The 25,485-nt window shown below is 41.9% G+C and overlaps 1 protein-coding gene across 2 annotated transcripts in view; it reads left to right on the top strand.

The window, feature by feature from the left end:
* Window positions 1-7,745, top strand: part of LOC128642762 (actin-associated protein FAM107A) — a 50,403-nt gene extending 42,658 nt beyond the window's left edge. For both annotated transcript variants that reach the window (XM_053695557.1, XM_053695558.1), the window contains 2 exons: window positions 3,377-3,518; window positions 6,600-7,745. In XM_053695557.1, the coding sequence (XP_053551532.1) occupies window positions 3,377-3,518; window positions 6,600-6,719 (262 nt within the window). In that variant the 3' untranslated portion in view covers window positions 6,720-7,745. The remainder of the gene's footprint in view (window positions 1-3,376; window positions 3,519-6,599) is intronic.
* The last annotated feature ends 17,740 nt before the right edge of the window (window positions 7,746-25,485 follow it).

Here is a 25,485-nt window from a genome sequence, read left to right as displayed (position 1 = left end):
TGGCTGATAGAATCCTATCAGCCAATCGGAATTCGAGGGACGCCATCTTGGATGACGTCCCTTAAAGGAACCGTCATTCTTCAGTTGGACGTCGCCGGAAGAAGATGGGTCCACGGTGGAGGTCTTCAGGATGGAGCAATAGAATGCGAGCTCAATCTGATTGGATCAGCCAATCGGATTGAACTTGATTCTGATTGTCTGATTCCATCAGCCAATCAGAATATTCCTACCTTAATTCCGATTGGCTGATAGAATCCTATCAGCCAATCAGAATTCGAGGGACGCCATCTTGGATGACGTCCCTTAAAGGAACCGTCATTCTTCAGTTGGACGTCGCCGGAAGAAGATGGGTCCGCGGTGGAGGTCTTCAGGATGGAGCCGGTCGTCATCGGATGAAGATAGAAGATGCCGCTTGGATCAAGATGGTCGCCGGTCCGGATCGCCTCTTCTTCCCGGATAGGATGAAGACTTTGGACCCTCTTCTGGACTTCTTCAGTGGATGTCTAGCCCCCGCTTGGGTTGGATGAAGATATCGGAGCCAGGACGGATCGGTGATACCCGGTTAGGTGAAGACAAGGTAGGATGATCTTCAGGGGCTTAGTGTTAGGTTTATTTAAGGGGGGTTTGGGTTAGATTAGGGGTATGTGGGTGGTGGGTTGTAATGTTGGGGGGGGGTATTGTATGGTTTTTTTTACAGGCAAAAGAGCTGAACTTCTTGGGGCATGCCCCGCAAAGGGCCCTGTTCAGGGCTGGTAAGGTAAAAGAGCTTTGAACTTTAGTAATTTAGAATAGGGTAGGGCATTTTTTTATTTTGGGGGGCTTTGTTATTTTATTAGGGGGCTTAGAGTAGGTGTAATTAGTTTAAAATTGTTGTAATATTTTTCTTATGTTTGTAAATATTTTTTTATTTTTTGTAACTTAGTTCTTTTTTATTTTTTGTACTTTAGTTAGTTTATTTCATTGTAGTTATTTGTAGGAATTGTATTTAATATATTTATTGATAGTGTAGTGTTAGGTTTAATTGTAGGTAATTGTAGGTATTTTATTTAATTAATTTAATGATAGTATAGTGTTATGTTTAATTGTAACTTAGGTTAGGATTTATTTTACAGGTAATTTTGTAATTATTTTAACTAGGTAGCTATTAAATAGTTCTTAACTATTTAATAGCTATTGTACCTGGTTAAAATAATTACAAAGTTGCCTGTAAAATAAATATTAATCCTAAAATAGCTACAATGTAATTATAATTTATATTGCAGCTATATAAGGATTTATTTTACAGGTAAGTATATATCTTTAAATAGGAATAATTTATTTAATAAGAGTTAATTAATTTCGTTAGATTAAAATTATATTTAACTTAGGGGGGTGTTAGTGTTAGGGTTAGACTTAGCTTTAGGGGTTAATACATTTATTAGAATAGCGGTGAGCTCCGGTCGGCAGATTAGGGGTTAATAATTGAAGTTAGGTGTCGGCGATGTTAGGGAGGGCAGATTAGGGGTTAATACTATTTATTATAGGGTTAGTGAGGCGGATTAGGGGTTAATAACTTTATTATAGTAGCGGTGCGGTCCGCTCGGCAGATTAGGGGTTAATAAGTGTAGGCAGGTGGAGGCGACGTTGAGGGGGGCAGATTAGGGGTTAATAAATATAATATAGGGGTCGGCGGTGTTAGGGGCAGCAGATTAGGGGTACATAAGGATAACGTAGGTGGCGGTCGGCAGATTAGGGGTTAAAAAAAATTAATCGAGTGGCGGCGATGTGGGGGGACCTCGGTTTAGGGGTACATAGGTAGTTTATGGGTGTTAGTGTACTTTAGAGCACAGTAGTTAAGAGCTTTATAAACCGGCGTTAGCCCAGAAAGCTCTTAACTACTGACTTTTTTCCAGCGGCTGGAGTTTTGTCGTTAGATGTCTAACGCTCACTTCAGACACGACTCTAAATACCGGAGTTAGAAAAATCCCATTGAAAAGATAGGATACGCAATTTACGTAAGGGGATCTGCGGTATGGAAAAGTCGCGGCTGAAAAGTGAGCGTTAGACCCTATTTTGAGTGACTCCAAATACCGGAGGTAGCCTAAAACCAGCATTAGGAGCCTCTAGCGCTGGTTTTCACGGCTACCGCCAAACTCCAAATCTAGGCCGTAGTAGTCAGCTGCCTATTTTACCTTGCAGTTAATTTGGAAAATACGAAACTCTGCCTGAAAAACTGGGCTCTTTGGACAGCAGAGCTACACCCCTCCTAAATTCACTAAGATAACAATGTACTCTCAGCATCACCAGTTCCTTGTTGTACTGTGCAGCTAATTCACTAAGAATATAGTGACAAGTGGGTCAGACGAACATAGTGTCTGATAGGCACACATGACCTGTGCTTAGGGCATTGGATTTTATGGGTGGCAGATCTTGAGCTTCCAGATGCTCATAGCCTGGGCATCCACTTGGGTTATATGAGAAAATAGCCCTTTGATCTCTATTTGAATCATCTGTCCTTCTGGATATCAATTTGAGTGTGTGAAAATGGCATCAAATCTGTTCGACACCAGGTTTAGTGTATAAAAGTCTATATCAGTCCAAAATAATTCCATAAAGCAATTAGATCATTTACTTAAAATAGGAGGATCTCCTCTTTCAAATGAAGGCTTGCTTGATTTTATAGATAGCATACAGTCAAAGTTAAAATTGCACACAAAAAATGTTAAACCATTATACACCAAGCTCAAGAGGCTAGTAAGGCTTATGAAGCTGGGAGGTATAGTCGGAATATATATATATATATATATATAAATATATATATATATATATATATATATATATATATATATATATATATATATATATATATATATATATATATATATATATATATATATATATATACTGTATATATATATATATATATAACAGCCACACACCGCTCTAGACTTCCAGGCTTCTTGAGAGGCACAGAGTAACTATAATGTGAAGAAAAGAGAATACATATTTAAAGGGACACTGCGCTCATTTTTTTTTCTATTATCCATATGAACGCGTAGAATCTAAATATGATTTATTAATTTTTTGCATGAAAAAAATATGAAGCAAAAGCTTCTCAGTAAGGATGATTGGTAATTCCTGCAAATCCTCATTGGTTGATAGGCACTTCCTGCTAATGCTTACTGAGCATTTGTTGGAAGCACTTATCAGCCAATTAACATAAGTAGGAACAATGTTGACAGTGATACATTATTTTAAATTTAAACTGTTTTTATTTAATATTTTTTCAGAAAAAAATGTTAACATATACATGTTCATATGATCTTTCATATGAATCATAGAACAGTTTTGAGTAAAGTGTTCCTTTCACATTCTAAACATCTCCTTCACATTACAGAGGCCTTGTCCTACACAGTAAACCAGAGTTATTACAGGTACTGGAGAAAAGAAGGACACAGGAGAGGGAGAGTAAGGACCCAGAACACGTCATCCCTCCCCTTGAAAAGGAACTACAGAAATGGCAACAGCGGAGAGAGGAGGTACGGACATAGCTGTGAACTTTAAAAGCTTATTTTTAGATACCTGAGCATAGTAAATGGCAGGCTGGTGACACCAAAGACCTTACTCTCTGGCCCCTCAATGTTATAAAAAATCCTCTTTCTGTCTTCCTATTCCTGGATATTTAGAGTGTGTGTGAGGTCAAGCAATGTTAGTTCTAACAAAACTTAAGCCACACCTTGTCTTCAACATGTGTAATTATGCTTTACATTTTCTTTGGCTCCCTAATGAAGATTATTTTTTTATGAAAGGGCCCTAAAGGTTGAAGAGCATGAATTGTCCCTAATACTAACACTTTAGGTTTTCAGAATTATACAGTAAGAGACAGACATCCCTATTGTATACTAGGTTTGTCTACACAAGATGAATGGCACCTACCAATCCACAGGTTATATACATTAGTCTACTAGCAAAATAAAATATGATGCCAACGTGGCTGGTTAAGACAGAGAAGGCGTTGAAGAGGTTTATATTAGCTTACCCTTGCTTTGTTCTGGTTGATGACCGAAGTATTTATGTTGATGGCCATCTAATTGCCTTGTATAGTTATGGAAAATCTGTTTGTAAAGTTGAGGTCAGGATTTGGACCCTGGGATTCCAAATGTAAAGCTCTAAATCGGCCTTGAAACCTGATGATGGTTATTTCAATGATATTGAGCAGCAGTGTTACAGAGAACAGACAATAAATGGCTTGAGTGAGCTCTTCACAGGATAACAGAAGACCTGGAAATGATATCTCTGATTTATCAGCAAATTTAAGCTATAATATCACCAATGGCACTCAAACTAATTTAGAGGGGAAAAAAACAATGAGGAAAATATTATGATTTGGAACATTATTGATCACTTAAAGGGATATGAAACCCATTTTTTTTCTTTTATGATTCAGTTAGAGAGTGCAATTTTAAGCAACTTTCTAATTTACTCCTATTATCAATTTTTCTGCATTCTCTTGGTATCTTTATTTGAAAAAGCAGGAATGTGAGCTTAGAAGCCAGCCCATTTTTGCTTCAGTGCCCTGGGCAGTGCTTGCTGATAGGTGGCTACATTAAGCCACCAATCAGCAAGCTCTACCCAGGTGCTGAACCAAAAATAGGCCAGCTCTTAAGCTTATACTCTGCTTTTTCAAATAAAGATACCAAGAGAATAAATAAAAATTGATAATAGGAGTAAATTAGAAAGTTGCTTAAAATTGCATGCTCTATCTGAATCCTGAAAGATAAAATGTTGGTTTCATATCCCTTTAAGTATAGGGGGTGGACAATGCTATAGATTTGAATACCATTTGGCAAAGGTTACCATGGTGGTGATGGTTCAAGCCAGTCACTTAAATGAATGGTTCATCAATGATCTCAGGAAGAAAAGTTCAGGGGTGATCCCCACACACCAGGTCCATTGAGACTGTTAGCCTATATATTGCCAGTTTACAAGTGGGGCGCTATCGAGCGCTTTTGTTCATGTGCAAATGCTGCTGGAAGTAAATATTTTAACGCATGCGGTTTAGCACACTTATTACAAGTTGAAACGAAATTGTTTCCACATGAGCAAACTTCAGGGGGCCCATTTATCAAGCTCCGGATGTAGCTTGAGGGCCCGTGTTTCTGGCGTGCCTGCAGGCTCGCCAGTAACACCAGTCATAAAGCAGCGGTCTAAAGACTGCTGCTCCATAACCTGTCCACCTACTCTGAGCAGGCGGACAGACATCGCCGCAATTCAACATGATTGAGTACGATCGGGTTGATTGACACCCCCTGCTGGCGGCCAATTGGCCGCGAATCTGCAGGGGCAGCGTTGCACCAGCAGCTCACAAGAGCTGCTTGTGCAATGCTGACTACGGAGAGCCATAGACTTCAATGAAGCGTGCTTTAAAAAATAAACAACTAAAACTTACAGCTCATGTGATAATCCGACACAGCGTTGGACCTACAGTGATAAACCCGGTTAGTTATTCATATTTTACATTCCAATGTTCTTTACATAGAAGAACATTTTCTTTTTATGTTTAAATATATATTTGTATATAGATATATATATTTTTTTGCTTGTTTGGATCTATGACTACTGCCACTCGGCAGTTTAAAGATAATACCTGTCCTGATGAAGGCCCAACTGAGGGCCGAAACGTCGACCATGTATTAATGTTCTAGGAATAAAGAAAATATTTGTCTCTATACAAACCCTGAGAGTGCCCTTCTTCTACATTGTTCTTTATATATATATATATACTGTATATATATATATATATATATATATATATATATATATATATATATATATATATATATATATATATATATATATATATATATATAGATACGGTATATACAGAATAGGAATATATATTTAAAAATACAAAACATTTTCTACTATGTGAAGAACATTACACTTCTCAGAATCATCAGTAGGAGGAACTATCAACAACTTATCAAAAAGGAGTTAATATAAAACTTGCAAAGCCATGGGGAAAATCTATTCTACATTACATGTTTTTTAAAGACCATGGGGTCGATTTATCAAGGGCAGAATGGCCACTGATGCCCCTGTTTCCACACGAGCCTTAAGGCTCGCCAGAAACAGCAGTTAATAAGCAGCGGTCTTAAGACGGCTGCTCCTTAACTGGTCCGCTGCCTCTGAGGCTGCGGACATCATTCCGCCTGATCCTATACAATCGGGTTGATTGACATCCCCTGCTATTGGCCCTGTGTATCTGCAGGGGGCGACATTGCACAAGCAGTTCACCAGAACTGCTTGTGCAATGTTAAATGCCGACATTGTATGCTGTCGACATTCAGCGATGTCTGTCGGACATGATACGCTACAGCGTATCATGTCGGAAAGACATTGATAAATCGGCCCCTATACAGTATCTGTAAAAATCCCAATAATTTTTTTTTATATATAAAAAATAATATTCTTAAGCTTTTTTTAAGTAGTGTATAATTTATCCCATTGTAGAATATAGTCATTATAATGATTTTTAATACTGGTGAAAAATAGTGCAAAGAATGGAAATCTTTTATGGAATTTATTGTTTATAATTCAACATTTACCCTCCTTTCCAGAGAGAGCAGGAATCAACCAGGAATGATGTATCTGGAGTCCATGAATTTCTACGAGTGAGAGAAAATCTCCGGAAATCATCCAAAACGAACCCAAACAGTCCTCCACCTCCCGTGAGCTGAATATTTTTAGGATACAGTCTATTTCAGATCTATCAGGACTTTAACCAGACCATCTGCTTTTCTTCATTGTATCCCAAAGAGAACCTGTGACAGAAGAAAATTAAGTCCTTGCAATTAATATTAATATACAAGATAAGACTTCTGGTGAACATGCATCAGAGAATTTTGTGAAACATCTAAATATTTCATCATGCGTAAAAGATTCCAAAAAATCATCAGGACCAGTTCCTTGCACACCATCCAATAGATCAGGGGTGGGCAAATGGTGGTTTACTTAAACCCATAAAACAACTGTATTGTTCTTCAATAACAGCCATGTTTGATATTGGTCTAAAATTGTTTTTAAAATCTGATTGTCCCATATGAAGGTTTGGAGGTTACAAATGCTAAACTTGGAGGAAAACCGGTTGCCTTCAACCACCAAAGAACAGCCCAATACATTACTAGGAACAGTTCCCTGTATGTCAAACAGTGTAATTCCTCTTCAGGACTATAGCCTAAATATCATACAGGGGTTTTTTCACTAGAAGCTTATGTATTCTCTCCATTCTCTACAATCAAATTACTTTCTTTATTATTTTTTGTAGTTAATTCACTATATCTCTCTCCATTCTTTAGTGAATGAGATATATAATAACATATAAACTTGAAGAGAGGCCTGAGTAAAATTTGAGTTAAATTTGGCCAAATTTATAGGGATTGCCAAAAGTTTCTGGCTCCTAAATTTATGGTCTGGCTCCTAGATTTTGAACAAATTTGTAAAGCCTGGTAGTAAGCTATATATAGAATATTCTACACAAGTGTTTAGAAACTCCCACTACATTAATTGAGATAACAGCTTGGTACAGTATTCCATGCATCAATATAAAGCCTTGCAGGGCATTCATTCATTTTGGACAGGAGCCATATAGAGCACCATGTGGCTCTTGAGGACCAAAAGCCCAACTGGATAGCTAAGATCAACCTTTTGGACTAGTGGGTGCAGAGATTAAAGGGCCATGATACCCAAATGTTGAAACACTTGAAACTGATGCAGCATAGCTGTAAAAAGGTGACTAGAAAATATCACCTGAACATCTCTATGTAAAAAAGAAAGATATTTTACCTCAAAATATCTTAAGTATTCACACCCCATTGCAAAGCAAATCAGTATGCCTGTCCCGGAACACGCAAGGGAGTAAGCCTCGTGCACACTCATTTTATTTCCCTATTCAGTTTATAGAAAGTTTACTGTGAAATCTCATTAGAGTTAAGTCAAATCTAATGAGATCACAGTAAAAGAGGTTCATGACCTCAGCACTGTTGATGCTGATTGGCTGCTGTTTATTTCTTCATTTTAAATTTTTTTTTTTTACCTGTAGCTGGACAGTAACTTAAAGACAACTTTTTACACAGAACTTACTCTGCTGAGCTGAGGAAATTGTGAGGTAAAATGTCTTCCTTTTTTACATAGAGATGCTCAGGTGATATTTTCCTGCCAGCTATTTACAGTTATACTGCATCAGTTTCAAGTGATTTAGCATATGAGTATTATGTCCCTTTAAACAGAAAATCAAGTTTGTTATCTGCCAGCAAACAATAAAAATGTGTAATAGTATATAACATAGGCACATCTACAACAAGATACCAGTATGTCTAAAGCTAGGGGTTTAAAAGAGCGTGTGATATGTGCTGTAATCTCAGACCCCAGGTTTCATTTAGCAAACATAAAGAAGTTTTATTGTAGTGTACTGCTAAATAAAGCACATTGAAAACAGAAATACTCAAATTTTTATTGTGTGATCTTGCACATTTAGCCAAAGAGGTAGACACAGATGTTATAATAATAATAGCAACGTATTTAGCACTTTTTTCCGGGTTGGACTCAAAGTTATAATTATTTATTGTTGCTGGTTCATGGGAACACAATGAGATGGCAAGACCATAGCTACAGGTATTTGTAGGCAATCTAGTATGAAGTTTCTCTGATTCACAGGTCATATAGTAAATATATGTAGTGCGTTTAACTCCATCTGCCGTACACATTTTAGTCATCGCCTAAATAGTAGATACTGTGATGTATAACTATAAAACCCGAAGGGGGTGCAGTAATAGTTAAAAATGAATAACACCAATACAATAATATAAGGTATGAACACAATAATCTAAAAAAAGAAAAAAAAATGGTAACAAAAAAAAATCACAGGCAACTCTTCCTCTCTAACAAGCCAAGTATCTCCTCCTGGAACACTGCAAAACATAAAAAAGATGGTGGCATATTGCATAGAAAACCCCAGATCAAACAGTGATTAAAACAAATAAAGGTTGGGGGGCGGAGCCGGCCAACGTCTGTGATGGCCGCATGATTTCTAGCTCCGGTTAAAGGAGCTCTTTCCACGGCACATTAAGGGGACACCCAGGCCACTATAAAGCTGGAAAAGGCAACTTGGCCTCAAGCGAAGTTCCGGAGCACCGAATGCAATGCCCAGATCGCTAAACTGAGAAGGTTGGCGACGGAACCAGATCCCAGAGCACAGCGGGCCTAAGTGTGCACCACGCTACAGTGAAAAGACAGTACACGCGCCATTGCTACAAGGGGTAAGAGTGAAACACTTAGTGCCCCAACGATCGCACATCAACCTATCGATTGCCCCCTCTGAGGAAAATGACCTGTAGCCCTGTCGCTAGCACAATTTAACTCCTAGAAACGGCCGTACAATACACTCTATAGCAAAACCTATTTAGGCCCTACCGGACAGACTATCATTAGCTACTGGGGCAGAAACATCACATTCCCTGCAACTACAGCCCTTTAGACAACACTTAAAGCACAGTGCAGAGACGAACAGCTGCTTATGGTGTACTGTCTTTAAACATGTGAGCAGTCCCTAACAGAAACCGCATTAAACAGCTTAAAACGACATCGATCTATAGGAGTACACAAGCTTAAAAGTTTACAAGCCACTTCACTAATAGTTGTGCTTAAACAGATCGACACAGATTGACAGCATACAACTGGTAAAAATACCATTTTACATCGCATCTAAATGGGACATTTGTTTACTTCTTTAATATCTTCATCCTGAGCTGGAATAATCTGTGCTACCTTTACACTGCAAAGTGACTAAGCTAAATTATAGCTTGGAGATTGGAACTCGCCAGACACACTAATATTGCAAAGCCAGAAATCCAGACGCACACCTAGGCCAGATAAAAATATTAAAAGCCTAGCACCTTCCAATGCAAAAATGGACAATTTTTTTAAAGTTCTAGAATCCTCCATGTCAGCTACAGCCGATCCAACAGACACTGAACAAACCACCTCTGACGTGGACTCTCCTACTCTCCTCACTAAAGCAGACATACAAAATCTGCCGACTAAGGCAGAATTTGCATCCTTTTTCACCCAAGTGGGGAAACTTATTAAAGAAGGACTATCTGAAGTCAGGAAAGATCTCTCAGACTTGGGGGATAGAGTTTTACAGACAGAAGAGGATTTGGAACAATTTTCAAATACTACAGAACTCCAGAACCGTACTCTTCAAGTACATGATGATATGATACAGCAGCTTCAAAACCAAGTCGAGGATTTGGATAACAGAGGGAGACGGCAGAATCTAAGAATAAGAGGCATCTCAGAGAAAGTTACAACCTCCCAAATCCAGCAACACCTGCAGCAGATGTTCCAACACATCCTACAAGAAGACGTTTCAGCCATCCCTCTAGACAGAGCCCACCGGGCACTACGCCCGAAACCTGCAGACGATAAGCCGCCTAGAGATATAATCCTGCGATTTCAAAACTTCAAAGACAAGGAGAAAATAATGACAGCCTCGCGGAAAACCCGCCAAATCCTGTTCGAAGGAGATACAATACAAATATATGCGGATCTGAGTAACATCACTCTCTCCAAACGCAGAGAGGCGAGATACCTCACTACACACCTGCAAGACTTAAAAATACCCTATAGATGGGGTTTCCCATTCTGCATTAAAGTGCTGCATAACTCTCAGATTGTCACATATAGCCACCCAGACGACCTCGAGCAATTTTGTGACAGCCTAAAAATTCCACCTCCATCTACACGCTTGACACCCACTCCACTGTCAGGAGATAATCTACCATCACTGGCACCGAAGCAACAGAGACCTGCCTGGACAAGAGTCTCCAGGAAAACTAACCAGGGGAGCCAGAAAGCAGCCCGACAAGAAGAAGGACTGACCTGAAAATAAAGAGCTAAGAGACTGGTTACCCTTACAAATGTTTATTACCCGGTATAATAATATGTCAGAGACCTAGAAATATCTGGTAACATGTATAGAAAATGTTTTATACCTAAAATTAGATAATTGTATTGTTACATCAAAATAGATTGATGCTAACTGGCCAAGCCCTCTCCATCCCCTAGCTAGGCCCCCACCTATAACACGTTTAAGCTCCAAATGGAAATGCTCCGTCATGGTAACTTCCTTTATTTACTATGATCCCCCCATCTTATTCGAAATACTGTTTTAAGTATTGTTGTTATATTGTTAGTTATGATGTGTTATTGTTAATGTTTTATTTGTTTTACTTACATTCTTTATTTCTTCTAGCGGAACCTCATACTAAAGGGGATTGCTACTCCCTATACAACTTCTCTTTTCCCTCCTACCCTTTATCCGACAGAGACGAAACTGAAAGGTACCAACAACAGACACCCAAGCTCAGGTACTGTAACATGCAACTCGTACACGCTTACATTGAATCAGTAGTAACCCCTTCCACATTAAACATAGCATTCTACAGGATATACAAGCAACATTACGCAAACATCACTATGCATAACACATATGGCGGTCCCTGATCTTTTGTTAATCTCCCAAAATGTTAAAGGCCTAAATTCACCCACCAAAAAATCCATTGCCCTCAATTGGTTTCACAAGCATAAGGGAGAGGTGATTTTCCTACAAGAAACCCATTTTTGCAAACATATAATACCGAAATGCTCCTCTAAACAATTCCCAGTAGGATACTTTAATTCAGCCCCTGCTAAACGAAACGGAGTGGGTATACTATTTAGACATAGTGTCCCTTTTCAGCTCACCCAGCAGCATACAGACAATGAGGGACGATTCTTGATCCTAGTGGGCACACTCTACAACCGCCAAATCACTTTTGCAACATATTATGCACCAAACACGGGCCAGGCTCGTTTCTTCAAAAAGCTAATCAGAACATTACTAGAGGTGACACAAGGTACACTGATTCTGACAGGAGATAGCAATGTGGCAATGGAACCACCATTAGATTGTTCTAATAAAAAAAGCTCAATGCCCAGGAGTTCTTTAAGTGTCATCTCAAGGGTCCTACGCAGTGCAACACTCTTAGATACCTGGAGAATCCAACACCCCACACAAAAGACATATACTTTCTATTCAAACCCCCAAAAAGTCATATTCCAGAATAGACCACATATTCATAGACCAGAGGAGCTTACCCCTAATGAAACATACGGAAATTTTACCGACCCCATGGTCTGACCATTCGATGGTAACGCTATCTTTAGCCCTACCAGACAAGCCCCTTACTGACCCACATTGGCGACTAGACGAGACACTGCTACTGCAACCACTAATCAAAGATAAAATTATGCGCTCACTTAAAGACTACTTCTTGCACAATGCAATCCCAGATACATCTCCTGCCCTAGTCTGGGAAGCACACAAAGCAGTAATTAGAGGGGAATTTCTGAAACAGAAATCTATAATGAGGAAAAACTATAACAAACAATACAACATGCTGATTCATCAACTCCGAGATATAGAGAGGTTACATATGCAAACCCCAACTAATGAACAATACATAACTCAATTAGCGAAGACTAGACACGAATTAAATGAACTGCTCAGCAGAGAAGCGCAGAGAAAGGCAATATATTTAAACAAACTATATTTCATAGAAGGCAATAAGGCAGGTCCACTATTGGCTAGAACCCTTAAAACTCGCACGAACACTCAATTTATCCACAAATTGTCACAGCCAGCCACACCAGGGGAATATACACATGACAGTAAAACTATCGCAAAGGTCTTTAGAGATTACTACAAAAACCTTTACAATATCCCTGCGACCCCATACTCCTCGGACCATGGGGCAATAGATTCTTACATACAGAAGGCCAATATTCCAACTCTAACCGACCACGTCTCAAAACAAATGGAGGACCCCATATCCCCCCAAGAGGTCATTGCAGCCATAAAGAATACACCACTACGTAAAAGCCCCGGCCCAGACGGCCTATCGGCCTCATACTATAAACAGTTCCAATCCATTTTGGCCCCTCACCTTACTAATCTTTTCAACTCTCTTGATAAAGATGGAATGCTCTCTCCTAACCTCCTGGAAGCCCATATATCGGTTATACCCAAACCAGGTAAACCCCCCACAGAACCAAGTAACTATCGCCCAATATCCCTATTAAATGGGGATATAAAAATATACGCCAAGATACTGGCAAACCGGATCAGTAAAATACTTCCAACTTTGGTGCATGTAGACCAGGCCGGCTTCGTGCCACTCAGGGAGGCCAGAGACAATACGATTCGGGTTCTCCATTTAATGGAATACGTTAAAACAAAACAGATCCCTGCCGTCCTGGCCTCCACTGATGCAGAGAAGGCTTTTGATAGGCTGAACTGGCCTTTTCTGCATAGTACACTAAGACACTTCGGGTTTGGGGAACTAATGATCAAACGAATTTTCCATCTATATAATGGCCCCTCTGCAAAGGTCCGCGCAAATGGGGTCCTATCACACAGTTTTAACATAAATAACGGGACTAGACAGGGTTGTCCACTATCACCCATTCTCTTTGTCCTTACGATGGAGATCTTAGCTTGTCATATCAGGAAAAACCCAGAAATACACGGCATCCCAATCGGTCCAGACTCCCATAAGCTAGCTATGTTTGCAGATGACGTGTTGGTCACACTGACTCTTCCCGACATCTCACTGCCCAACCTTACCCTGGAATTTGATAATTTCAGTAAATTCTCGCATTTCCATATCAATTATTCAAAGTCTGAACTCCTAAATATCTCAATGACCGCCAGTACCTTCGCAGCTTTCACGCCATCATGTCCGTTTAAAATCCAAAATTCACATCTAAAATACTTAGGCATACTGCTATCCTCTAATTCCTCGAGATGGTTTGCCCTAAACTACCGGCCCCTCCTGCACTCTATACAACACTCCCTATCCTCCTGGAAGGAAAAGCCCCTGTCGTGGTGGGGCAGGATACAATCAATCAAAATGACAATACTCCCCAAAATCTTATATATATTACAAGCGATGCCAATCACACTCCCTAAGACATTCATACAACAACTTCAAAAAGCCATAAATACTTTTGTGTGGGGAAGGTCACGCCCAAGGATAGCTCGAGGAACAATGTATAGATCCCTCCAAAATGGGGGACTGGGCCTACCAGAGTTAAACCTATATTATCACGCATCAGTATTGCAGAGAATCCTGGATTGGCACTGTAGAAGAGACTCCAAAGCATGGGTGGCGATTGACTCCCAGCTACTTAAATCCCCCAACCCAGGCCCCCTATGCTGGCTCCCTAAAGCCAGGCGCACCCCTGCTTGCCAATCTTCCACACTTTACCGGCACATATTTAACACATGGGATCACTTAATTAAAACTACACCGGCCCTGTCCACCCTTGTGTCCCCGCTTACCCCAATTTTTCCCAACATAGAACTGATGGGGGGATACGAGAACAGGAGAAAAGACACACCAATTACTGAACTATTAGACTCTGTCCCCATGGCACTCCTGCTTACACAAGGCAAACTAAAACCCAGGGAGGAACTCTCACCAATTTTATTTGGCTCCTTTGCCCCATGGCTAAAATATGCACAATTACGACACTTTATACAGACTACTCCCAATAAAGAAGACCTTATTAGATTACCGACACTTCTTGAGCAAACGTGCTTAATGGGGAGCACTACTAGAGGTACATTATCACTTGCTAAAGGTATGCTCCAAAATGCACAATCCCCTCCACTCCCTCCATATACAGCTAAATGGCATAAAGAACTAGACATAGAAATGGATGCTAAACAATGGCTACAAATTTATAGAAACACACGTACCTCCTCCACCTCACCTAAAGTAATTGAACTCAATTACAAAGTGCTTATGCGCTGGTACTTGACACCAGTTAGGCTAAATAACATTTACCCTACCTCCTCACCCTCGTGCTGGAGAGGTTGCACTGAACGAGGCACCACATTACATATGTGGTGGTCATGCCCCAAACTACACTCATTTTGGAAGGGAATAGAATCCATATTGGGGAAACTAGCAGAGACAGACTTCCTTTTAAACCCGAAATTGATCCTCCTAAACGAGACCCCCCCACTTCACTGTAAAATTAGAAAGACATTGATACGAATAGGACTCAATAGCGCCAAAACACTGATCGCCCTACACTGGAAGTCCTCTTTAATACCTTCACAGGATAGCTGGTTACAAAATACTGACAAGATGCTTTCATGTGAAGAATATGGATACTTTAAAAGAGGTAAATCTGCATTTCATGCAGATGTTCGATTCTACTGGGATTCTATCACTATCACGCAAACACATAGGATCCCCCATATGATAAATGCACCACTAGAATAGGGAAGCTATGAACATATTACTGAACATATTTTGCCTCATACACTGTCGATTGCGATTGCCCCACTACCTTATTGCAAGCTACAGTTCAGGGATGTCTCTGTCGGATATCACCCTTTTCCCTATCTCCCCCCTCTCCCCCCTTTATTTTCTTTTCTTTTTATACTTTCTTATGGTTCAATTTAGAAATGATTGTAGGTTCAGAGCAATGTAATTGCAATCCTTTGTAATAGCTCCACTTTAACTGATATACCTGGGCAAGGAGAAGACCAACACTTACAGAGAGCGAATATGGACAATAAAGAACTCTATTACGGTCTACAATTGCCAGGCAGCTCAATTTCCAGAAGCCCACACTTCAGGCATCAGATGCCTGGAGTTCGTGGTCAATGTTGTGGATAATAGATCAAACATTGTGAACTTTATGATTTTGTGTGCGCAGATCGCACTTTTGTGACTTCTTTTCTTTTGTTAAACTGGTTATTTGTTGACAAAACCAATAAAAATGTATTTAAAAAAAAACAAAAAAAAAAACAAATAAAGGTCTCACTCACCATCATGGCAGCACCAACGTGTGCTGAACAAAGCAGGCTGAGCTCTCTCAATGGCCCAGTTCACTAAACTCCTGTCTCCCCAGTACTATGGACGAAGGGAAAGCTTGTTCACATAGTTCCCCACTCATATCCACTCCTCGCAATCAGTAGGTCATTGTAGGTGCGAATAATAATAGCAGGAACAAGTAATTCGATAAAAGTTAAATTTTTGAATAGAAGTTAAGCATGTACAGAAACTGCCCATAGGGCTAAAAGCCCATATGTAATGCTTCTCAGACTTTGTAGCAGACTAATGGAATCCTGCCTTGAATAGGAACATACAAAATCCTTTATTGGTCCCACAACATGGGTTTAAAAGACAAGCTTTTGGGTTACCCTTGACATGACCAAGGGTTAATTGGTAACAAGACCAATAAAGGATTTTGTTTGTTCCTATTCAAGGCTGTATTCCATTATTGCATTAAAGGTATATTGCAGCTGGCTAACTCTGGATTCCGTGCCTCCGGTTGTCTGATGCTGTTTCCCAGTAAATGCGTTTACAGTTTGGGAATTTTTTTGTGTAATTTAGCTAGATGTTAGACTAACCAAATTAAATTTGAGCTCTGTAGGTCCCACCCTCAAATCCATTCTTAATCCCAGCATGGACATCCACCACGCTAACTTTATCACAAACATCCATCATGGAAGCGCTAACCTTAGACCCCAGGTCAGCAATAGCGCACCTTACAAAAATTATAGCTCTAATCCCAGACTTATTTTAGTATGGCTCATAGAGCGCCCAGGTAAGCTCTTTAAGGCCTGACGCCAGAGAGGCAGACCATCCATTGTGAATTGTTGCTTGCTTATTTGCTTATGCAAAGTGGCATTGATGAGGTACCTGAGTAGTTACAACTGGAACTCAGCGGGTGTGCTCTCCTTTTTTGCTCAAACTGAAGGAAAGCAGAGCTTTTAACATAAGATTCTTACTTGGAGCAGTGGAGTCGCAACATAATTGATTAACATTGATTCAATGTTTGGTAGGAACGTTATCTAGCCCATGAAAATACAGCACTATGCAGTTGAGCAGTTGCCCACACTACCATAATCCAAATAGGTGGACACAGATGATACCAGAAAGGGGAGGATCTTAGTGTCAGATCACCCCAGGCTCCTCTCTTACCTTGTACATGTCACCCAGGTTTAGATTCTTGGGGTCCTTCTAGGTGATGTACAGACTATTCATTCCATTTTCTCCTGTCTACATAACTTTGGTACCATTATATTATGTGTGTCATTTCATTGCTGTCATGTTTGTAAAGATGTTAACTTCATTTGATGACTGAATTCCAGCTGCAGAACAGAGCACACCCTAATTTCTGAGAAGGCCAGGAATGGGGTATGCACCATAGAGAGAGTGTAGGCATGAGAACCGGTCTAATGTACCAGTGGCAAATCCATTCTAAAGTGCTGAAGGAAAGTGACAGAAGTGTCATGATGAGTAGCCAGGTGTCAAATTAGGATAGCAAGCCAAAGATAAGCTATAATGTTAAGTGACAATTCCATAGTTAATTCCAGAAATCAGACCATTGTTTGGATTAATCAGGAGACAAACAGCAGAAAATACTATTCATTCCATTTTGTCCTGTCCACATAACTTTATTGGTACCACAATATTATGTGTCATTTCATTGCTGTGATGTTTCTAAATATGTTACCTTCATTTTATGACTGAATTCCATCTGCAAGACAGAGCACACCCTTATTTATAGTTAATATCAGGAATCAGACTAGTGTTTGGATTAATCAGGAGATAAACAGCACAACAGACGACAGGAACAATGCAGGAAAATTACAAATGCAATATCAAGTTGAGATTGAGTCTTGACTCAAGACCAAAAACCAGTAGGCAGTGGGCATTTGTCTGAAATCCTCCAAACAACATGTAAGTGATCCTGTTGCAACCTGTGACACTTAACATTTAAGGTGACAATGCTGTTCTTGTACTGCTTAGTTGTCTTGGTTCCTGTCTGTGCAACCTGGTATTCCTCTTCAGCCTGAAATAACTTATTGAAGAAGTTCCTAGACAAAGGGATCAAACAGAGGCGCCACCTTGCGCAATATCATCAGGGATAAAAATAAAAACAAGACACCAGTCCCACTCACGTGATAAAATGCACACGATAGTGCTTGGTAAACAGGCCGAGACTTCGCAGAGGCAGTATCCAAGTCCAATGAAGGTACAGCTGTATTGCGGGCAGCCTGCTCTGTAGTACGATGAAGCCTCAGAGTCCTTCCCAGTGGTTAACAATCCCACAATACTCCTATATGGCAAAGAAGATAAGGGCCATGACCATACAGGGGAAAAGACTGATTATGTTCACATCAGTCACCCTGTGTTAAAAGAAATCCAGATTTCCAATAATAACTTATTGTTGACCTTTGGCCTGATTCTTGACTTTGCTATGTTCCTCTTGTTTGGTTACATACTTTCAGCTTAATCACCTGCTTAAAGACCTCTTACTTCTCAAACCTGTGACACTTTGATCTATTTACCAACCAATAAAGAACAGTTTTTTTGCTAGAAAATGGTTCTAGTGGTAACAAGACAAGCTGTAAGAAAAAGCTGAAGTACAAGAGGCCTGTTATGTGGGTCTACTCAGCCAGACACATCAAATGCATGGAAAGAGGCTGATTATGAAAAAAGTTTACAGACTCAAACCTCAGGTACAGAGCAGAAGTATCTAAGCCTGGCCTTTAATCACAGTATAGGTCCAACAATCCTGGCAGAATAGTAACAAGTGAGCAGAAACATAAACAAAAGAGAAAAATGACATTTTTGGCAAACATGTGAAACCAGCTAAACCAGCTTTTCAGAAATACTAGAAACACCCATGCTTAAAAGGAGATCATTCATACCAGTGGCCCTAGTGAAGCATTGCATTCAAGACGAGGAGAAAGAGAATGTGTGCTTGTTGCATATATATACACTCACCGGCCACTTTATTAGGTACACCTTGCTAGTACCGGGATGGACCCCCTTCAGAACTGCCTTAATTCTTCGCGGCATAGATTCAACAAGGTGTTGGGAACATTCCTCAGACATTTTGTTCCATATTGACATGATAGCATCACGCAATTGCTACAGATTTGTCGGCTGCATATCCATGATGCAAATCTCCCGTTCCACCACATCCCAAAGGTGCTCTATTGGATTGAGATCTGGTGACTGTGGAGGCTATTGGAGTACAGTGAACTCATTGTCATGTTCAAGAAACCAGTTTGAGATGATTTGACCTTTGTGACATGGTGCATTATCCTGCTGGAGTAGCCATCAGAAGATGGGTACACTGTAGTCATAAAGGGATGGACATGGTCAGCAACAATACTCAGGTAGGCTGTGGCATTTAAACGATGCTCAATTTGTACTAAGGGGCCCAAAGTGTGCCAAGAAAATATCCCCACACCATTACACCACCACCACCTGCCTGAACCGTTGATACAAGGCAGGATGGATCCATGCTTTCATGTTGTTTACCCCAAATTCTGATCCTACCATTTGAATGTGGAGACTCATCAGACCAGGCAACGCTTTTCCAATCTTCTATTTTTCAATTTTGGTGAGCCTGTGTGAATTGTAGCCTTAGTTTCCTATTCTTTGCTAACAGGAGTGGCACCCGGTGTGGTCTCTTGCTGCTGTAGCCCATCTGCTTCAAGGTTCAACGTGTTGTGCGTTCAGATATGGTATTCTGCATACCTTGGTTGTAACGAGTGGCTATTTGAGTTACTGTTGCCTTTCTATCATCTCGATCCACTCTGCCCATTCTCCTCTGACCTCTGACATCAACAAGGCATTTTTGTCCATACATTCTCTGTAAACCCTAGAGATGGTTGTGCAGGAAAATCCCAGTAGATCAGCAGTTTTTGAAATACTCAAATCAGCCCGTCTGGCACCAACAACCATGCCACGTTCAAAGTCACTTAAATCTCCTTTCTTGTCCATTCTGATTCTCGGTTTGAACTTCAGCAAATCATCTTCACCACATCTAGATGCCTAAATGCATTGAGTTGCTGCCATGTGATTAGTTGATTAGCAATTTGTGTTACCAAGCAATTGAACAGGTGTACCTAATAAAGTGGCCGTGAGTGTATATATATTCTATACTGCACATGATAGGAGATATTGTATGTATGAATTCAATTAACTCTGTACTTTATTGAAAACACATTATTAACACATTATTTGATTTTTACTTTGTGAATTTAATGTATTTTTGAAAATATACACTAATTTTAAATCTGATAACTACAACACGTTTCAAAAAAGTTGGGACAGGGGCAGTTTAGGACTAATTGAGATGTGAGTTGAAATAAGGTGATGTGAAACAGGTGAGCCAGTCATGTAATCATAGTATATAAGGAGCCACCAAAAAAAGCCTAGTCCTTCAAGAGCAAGGATGGGTTGAAGCTCGCCAAATTGCCAACAGATGCGTCAGCAAATAATCTAACACTTTGAGAACAACACTCCCAATAAATTGGTAGGATTTTGGGCATTTCACCTTCTATAGTGCACAATATAATTAAAAGATTCAAGGAATCCGGTCAAATCTCTGTGCGTAAAGGGCAAGGCCGAAAACCCCTTCTGAATGTGCGTGATCTCGAACACCTTTGTCAGTCAACACCATTCGCTGCTGCATCTAAAGATGCAAGTTAAGGCTTTACTATGCAAAGCAGAAGCCATAATCAACACTGTCCAGAAGTGCCGCCAACTTCTTTGGTCTCTTACTCATCTGAGATGGACAGTAGCACAGTGGAATCTTGTTTTGTGGTCCGACGTGTCAACATTTTAAATAGTTTTTGGAAAAAACAGCCGTCATGTTCTCCGAGCCAAAGAGGAAAAGAAACCATCCGAGCTGTTATCAGCATCAGGTCCAAAAGCCAGCATCTGTCATGGTATGGATGTGTCAGTGCCCATGGCATGGGTAACTTGCACATCTGTGAGAGCACCATTAATGCAGAAAGATATGTATACATTTTGGAGCAACATATTATATGCTGCATCCAGATGTCGTCTTTTCCAGGGACATCCCTGCATTTTCCAGCAGGACAACGCCAAACCACATTCTGCCCATATAACAAGTGCATGGTTGCGTAAGCAGAGAGTGCAGGTGCTAGCATGGCCTGCCTGCTGTCCTGACCTGTCTGCGATTGAGAATGTGTGGCGCATTATGAAGCGCAAGACATGCAAAATGGATGAATGGGGGAAAATTCTGCTTGCTAAATTTAACCAACCGGTTACCTGACTGGCAAAAAAAGGCACACTGTAGCTGGCACACTCAAGGATTACAGAAGATTGGCAATAAGAAGCCACACTATAAAGCTGGCACACTCAGTGATTACTATAGACTGGTACTGAGAAGAAGCATTGTAGCTGGCACACTCAGGGATTACTATAGACTGGTAGTGAGAAGGCACACTGTAGCTGGCACACTCAGGGATTACTATAGACTGGTACAGAGAAGGCACACTGTAGCTGGCACACTCAGGGATTACTATAGACTGGTAGTGAGAAGGCACACTGTAACTGGCACACTCAGGGATTACTATAGACTGGTACTGAGAAGGAGCATTATAGCTGGCACACTCAGGGATTACTATAGACTGGTAGTGAGAAGGCACACTGTAGCTGGCACACTCAGGGATTACTATAGACTGGTACAGAGAAGGCACACTGTAGCTGGCACACTCAGGGATTACTATAGACTGGTAGTGAGAAGGCACACTGTAGCTGGCACACTCAGGGATTACTATAGACTGGTACTGAGAAGGCACACTGTAGCTGGCACACTCAGGAATTACTGTAGACTGGTAGTGAGAAGGCACAATGTAGCTGGCACACTCAGGGATTACTATAGACTGGTAGTGAGAAGGCACACTGTAGCTGGCACACTCAGGGATTACTATAGACTGGTACTGAAAAGGCACACTGTAGCTGGCACACTCAGGGATTACTATAGACTGGTACTGAGAAGGCACACTGTAGCTGGCACACTCAGGGATTACTATAGACTGGTAGTGAGAAGGCACAATGTAGCTGGCACACTCAGGGATTACTATAGACTGGTAATGAGAAGGCACACTGTAGCTGGCACACTCAGGAATTACTGTAGACTGGTACTGAGAAGGCACACTGTAGCTGGCACACTCAGGGATTACTATAGACTGGTAGTGAGAAGGCACAATGTAGCTGGCACACTCAGGGATTACTATAGACTGGTAATGAGAAGGCACACTGTAGCTGGCACACTCAGGGATTACTATAGACTGGTACTGAGAAGGCACACTGTAGCGGGCACACTCAGGGATTACTGTACAGGGGTACAGAGAAGGCACACTGTAGCTGGCACCCTCAGGGATTACTGTACAGGGGTACTGAGAAGGCACACTGTAGCTGGCACCCTCAGGGATTACTGTACAGGGGTACTGAGAAGGCACACTGTAGCTGGCACCCTCAGGGATTACTGTACAGGGGTACAGAGAAGGCACACTGTAGCTGGCACCCTCAGGGATTACTGTACAGGGGTACAGAGAAGGCACACTGTAGCTAGCAACCTCAGGGATTACTGTACAGGGGTACTGAGAAGGCACACTGTAGCTGGCACCCTCAGGGATTACTGTACAGGGGTACAGAGAAGGCACACTGTAGCTGGCACCCTCAGGGATTACTGTACAGGGGTACAGAGAAGGCACACTGTAGCTGGCACCCTCAGGGATTACTGTACAGGGGTACTGAGAAGGCACACTGTAGCTGGCACCCTCAGGGATTACTGTACAGGGGTACAGAGAAGGCACACTGTAGCTGGCACACTCAGAGATTACTTTAGACTGGCAGTGAGAAGGCATACTGTAGCTGGCACACTCAGGGATTACTATAAACTGGTAGTGAGAAGGTACAATGTAGCTGGCACACTCAGGAATTACTGTTGACTGGTACTGAGAAGGCACACTGTAGCTGGCACACTCAGGGATTACTATAGACTGGTACTGAGAAGGCACACTGTAGCTGGCACACTCAGGAATTACTGTAGACTGGTAGTGAGAAGGCACAATGTAGCTGGCACACTCAGGGATTACTATAGACTGGTACTGAGAAGAAGCATTGTAGCTGGCACACTCAGGGATTACTATAGACTGGTAGTGAGAAGGCACACTGTAGCTGGCACACTCAGGGATTACTATAGACTGGTACAGAGAAGGCACACTGTAGCTGGCACACTCAGGGATTACTATAGACTGGTAGTGAGAAGGCACACTGTAACTGGCACACTCAGGGATTACTATAGACTGGTACTGAGAAGGAGCACTGTAGCTGGCACCCTCAGGGATTACTGTACAGGGGTACAGAGAAGGCACACTGTAGCTGGCACCCTCAGGGATTACTGTACAGGGGTACAGAGAAGGCACACTGTAGCTGGCACCCTCAGGGATTACTGTACAGGGGTACAGAGAAGGCACACTGTAGCTGGCACCCTCAGGGATTACTGTACAGGGGTACAGAGAAGGCACACTGTAGCTGGCACCCTCAGGGATTACTGTACAGGGGTACAGAGAAGGCACACTGTAGCTAGCAACCTCAGGGATTACTGTACAGGGGTACTGAGAAGGCACACTGTAGCTGGCACCCTCAGGGATTACTGTACAGGGGTACAGAGAAGGCACACTGTAGCTGGCACCCTCAGGGATTACTGTACAGGGGTACAGAGAAGGCACACTGTAGCTGGCACCCTCAGGGATTACTGTACAGGGGTACTGAGAAGGCACACTGTAGCTGGCACCCTCAGGGATTACTGTACAGGGGTACTGAGAAGGCACACTGTAGCTGGCACCCTCAGGGATTACTGTACAGGGGTACTGAGAAGGCACACTGTAGCTAGTACCCTCAGGGATTACTGTACAGGGGTACTGAGAAGGCACACTGTAGCTGGCACCCTCAGGGATTACTGTACAGGGGTACTGAGAAGGCACACTGTAGCTGGCACCCTCAGGGATTACTGTACAGGGGTACAGAGAAGGCACACTGTAGCTGGCACCCTCAGGGATTACTGTACAGGGGTACAGAGAAGGCACACTGTAGCTAGTACCCTCAGGGATTACTGTACAGGGGTACTGAGAAGGCACACTGTAGCTGGCACCCTCAGGGATTACTGTACAGGGGTACTGAGAAGGCACACTGTAGCTGGCACCCTCAGGGATTACTGTACAGGGGTACTGAGAAGGCACACTGTAGCTGGCACCCTCAGGGATTACTGTACAGGGGTACTGAGAAGGCACACTGTAGCTGGCACCCTCAGGGATTACTGTAGACTGGTACTGAGAAGGCACAATGTAGCTGGCACACTCAGGAATTACTGTAGACTGGTAATGAGAAGGCACACTGTAGCTGGCACACTCAGGGATTACTTTAGACTGGCAGTGAGAAGGCACAATGTAGCTGGCACACTCAGGGATTACTATAGACTGGTACTGAGAAGGCACAATGTAGCTGGCACACTCAGAGATTACTTTAGACTGGTAATGAGAAGGCACACTGTAGCTGGCACACTCAGAGATTACTTTAGACTGGCAGTGAGAAGGCATACTGTAGCTGGCACACTCAGGGATTACTATAAACTGGTAGTGAGAAGGTACAATGTAGCTGGCACACTCAGGAATTACTGTTGACTGGTACTGAGAAGGCACACTGTAGCTGGCACACTCAGGGATTACTATAGACTGGTACTGAGAAGGCACACTGTAGCTGGCACACTCAGGAATTACTGTAGACTGGTAGTGAGAAGGCACAATGTAGCTGGCACACTCAGGGATTACTGTACAGGGGTACAGAGAAGGCACACTGTAGCTGGCACCCTCAGGGATTACTGTACAGGGGTACAGAGAAGGCACACTGTAGCTGGCACCCTCAGGGATTACTGTACAGGGGTACAGAGAAGGCACACTGTAGCTGGCACCCTCAGGGATTACTGTACAGGGGTACAGAGAAGGCACACTGTAGCTAGCACCCTCAGGGATTACTGTACAGGGGTACTGAGAAGGCACACTGTAGCTGGCACCCTCAGGGATTACTGTACAGGGGTACAGAGAAGGCACACTGTAGCTGGCACCCTCAGGGATTACTGTACAGGGGTACAGAGAAGGCACACTGTAGCTGGCACCCTCAGGGATTACTGTACAGGGGTACAGAGAAGGCACACTGTAGCTAGCACCCTCAGGGATTACTGTACAGGGGTACTGAGAAGGCACACTGTAGCTGGCACCCTCAGGGATTACTGTACAGGGGTACAGAGAAGGCACACTGTAGCTGGCACACTCAGGGATTACTATAGACTGGTAATGAGAAGGCACACTGTAGCTGGCACACTCAGGGATTACTATAGACTGGTACTGAGAAGGCACACTGTAGCTGGCACACTCAGAGATTAATTTAGACTGGCAGTGAGAAGGCACACTGTAGCTGGCACACTCAGGGATTACTTTAGACTGGCAGTGAGAAGGCATACTGTAGCTGGCACACTCAGGGATTACTA

The sequence above is a fragment of the Bombina bombina genome, chromosome 12 (assembly GCF_027579735.1).
Source record: "Bombina bombina isolate aBomBom1 chromosome 12, aBomBom1.pri, whole genome shotgun sequence".
NCBI lineage: Eukaryota > Metazoa > Chordata > Amphibia > Anura > Bombinatoridae > Bombina > Bombina bombina.
This window is presented reverse-complemented; position numbering and strand designations above follow the sequence as displayed.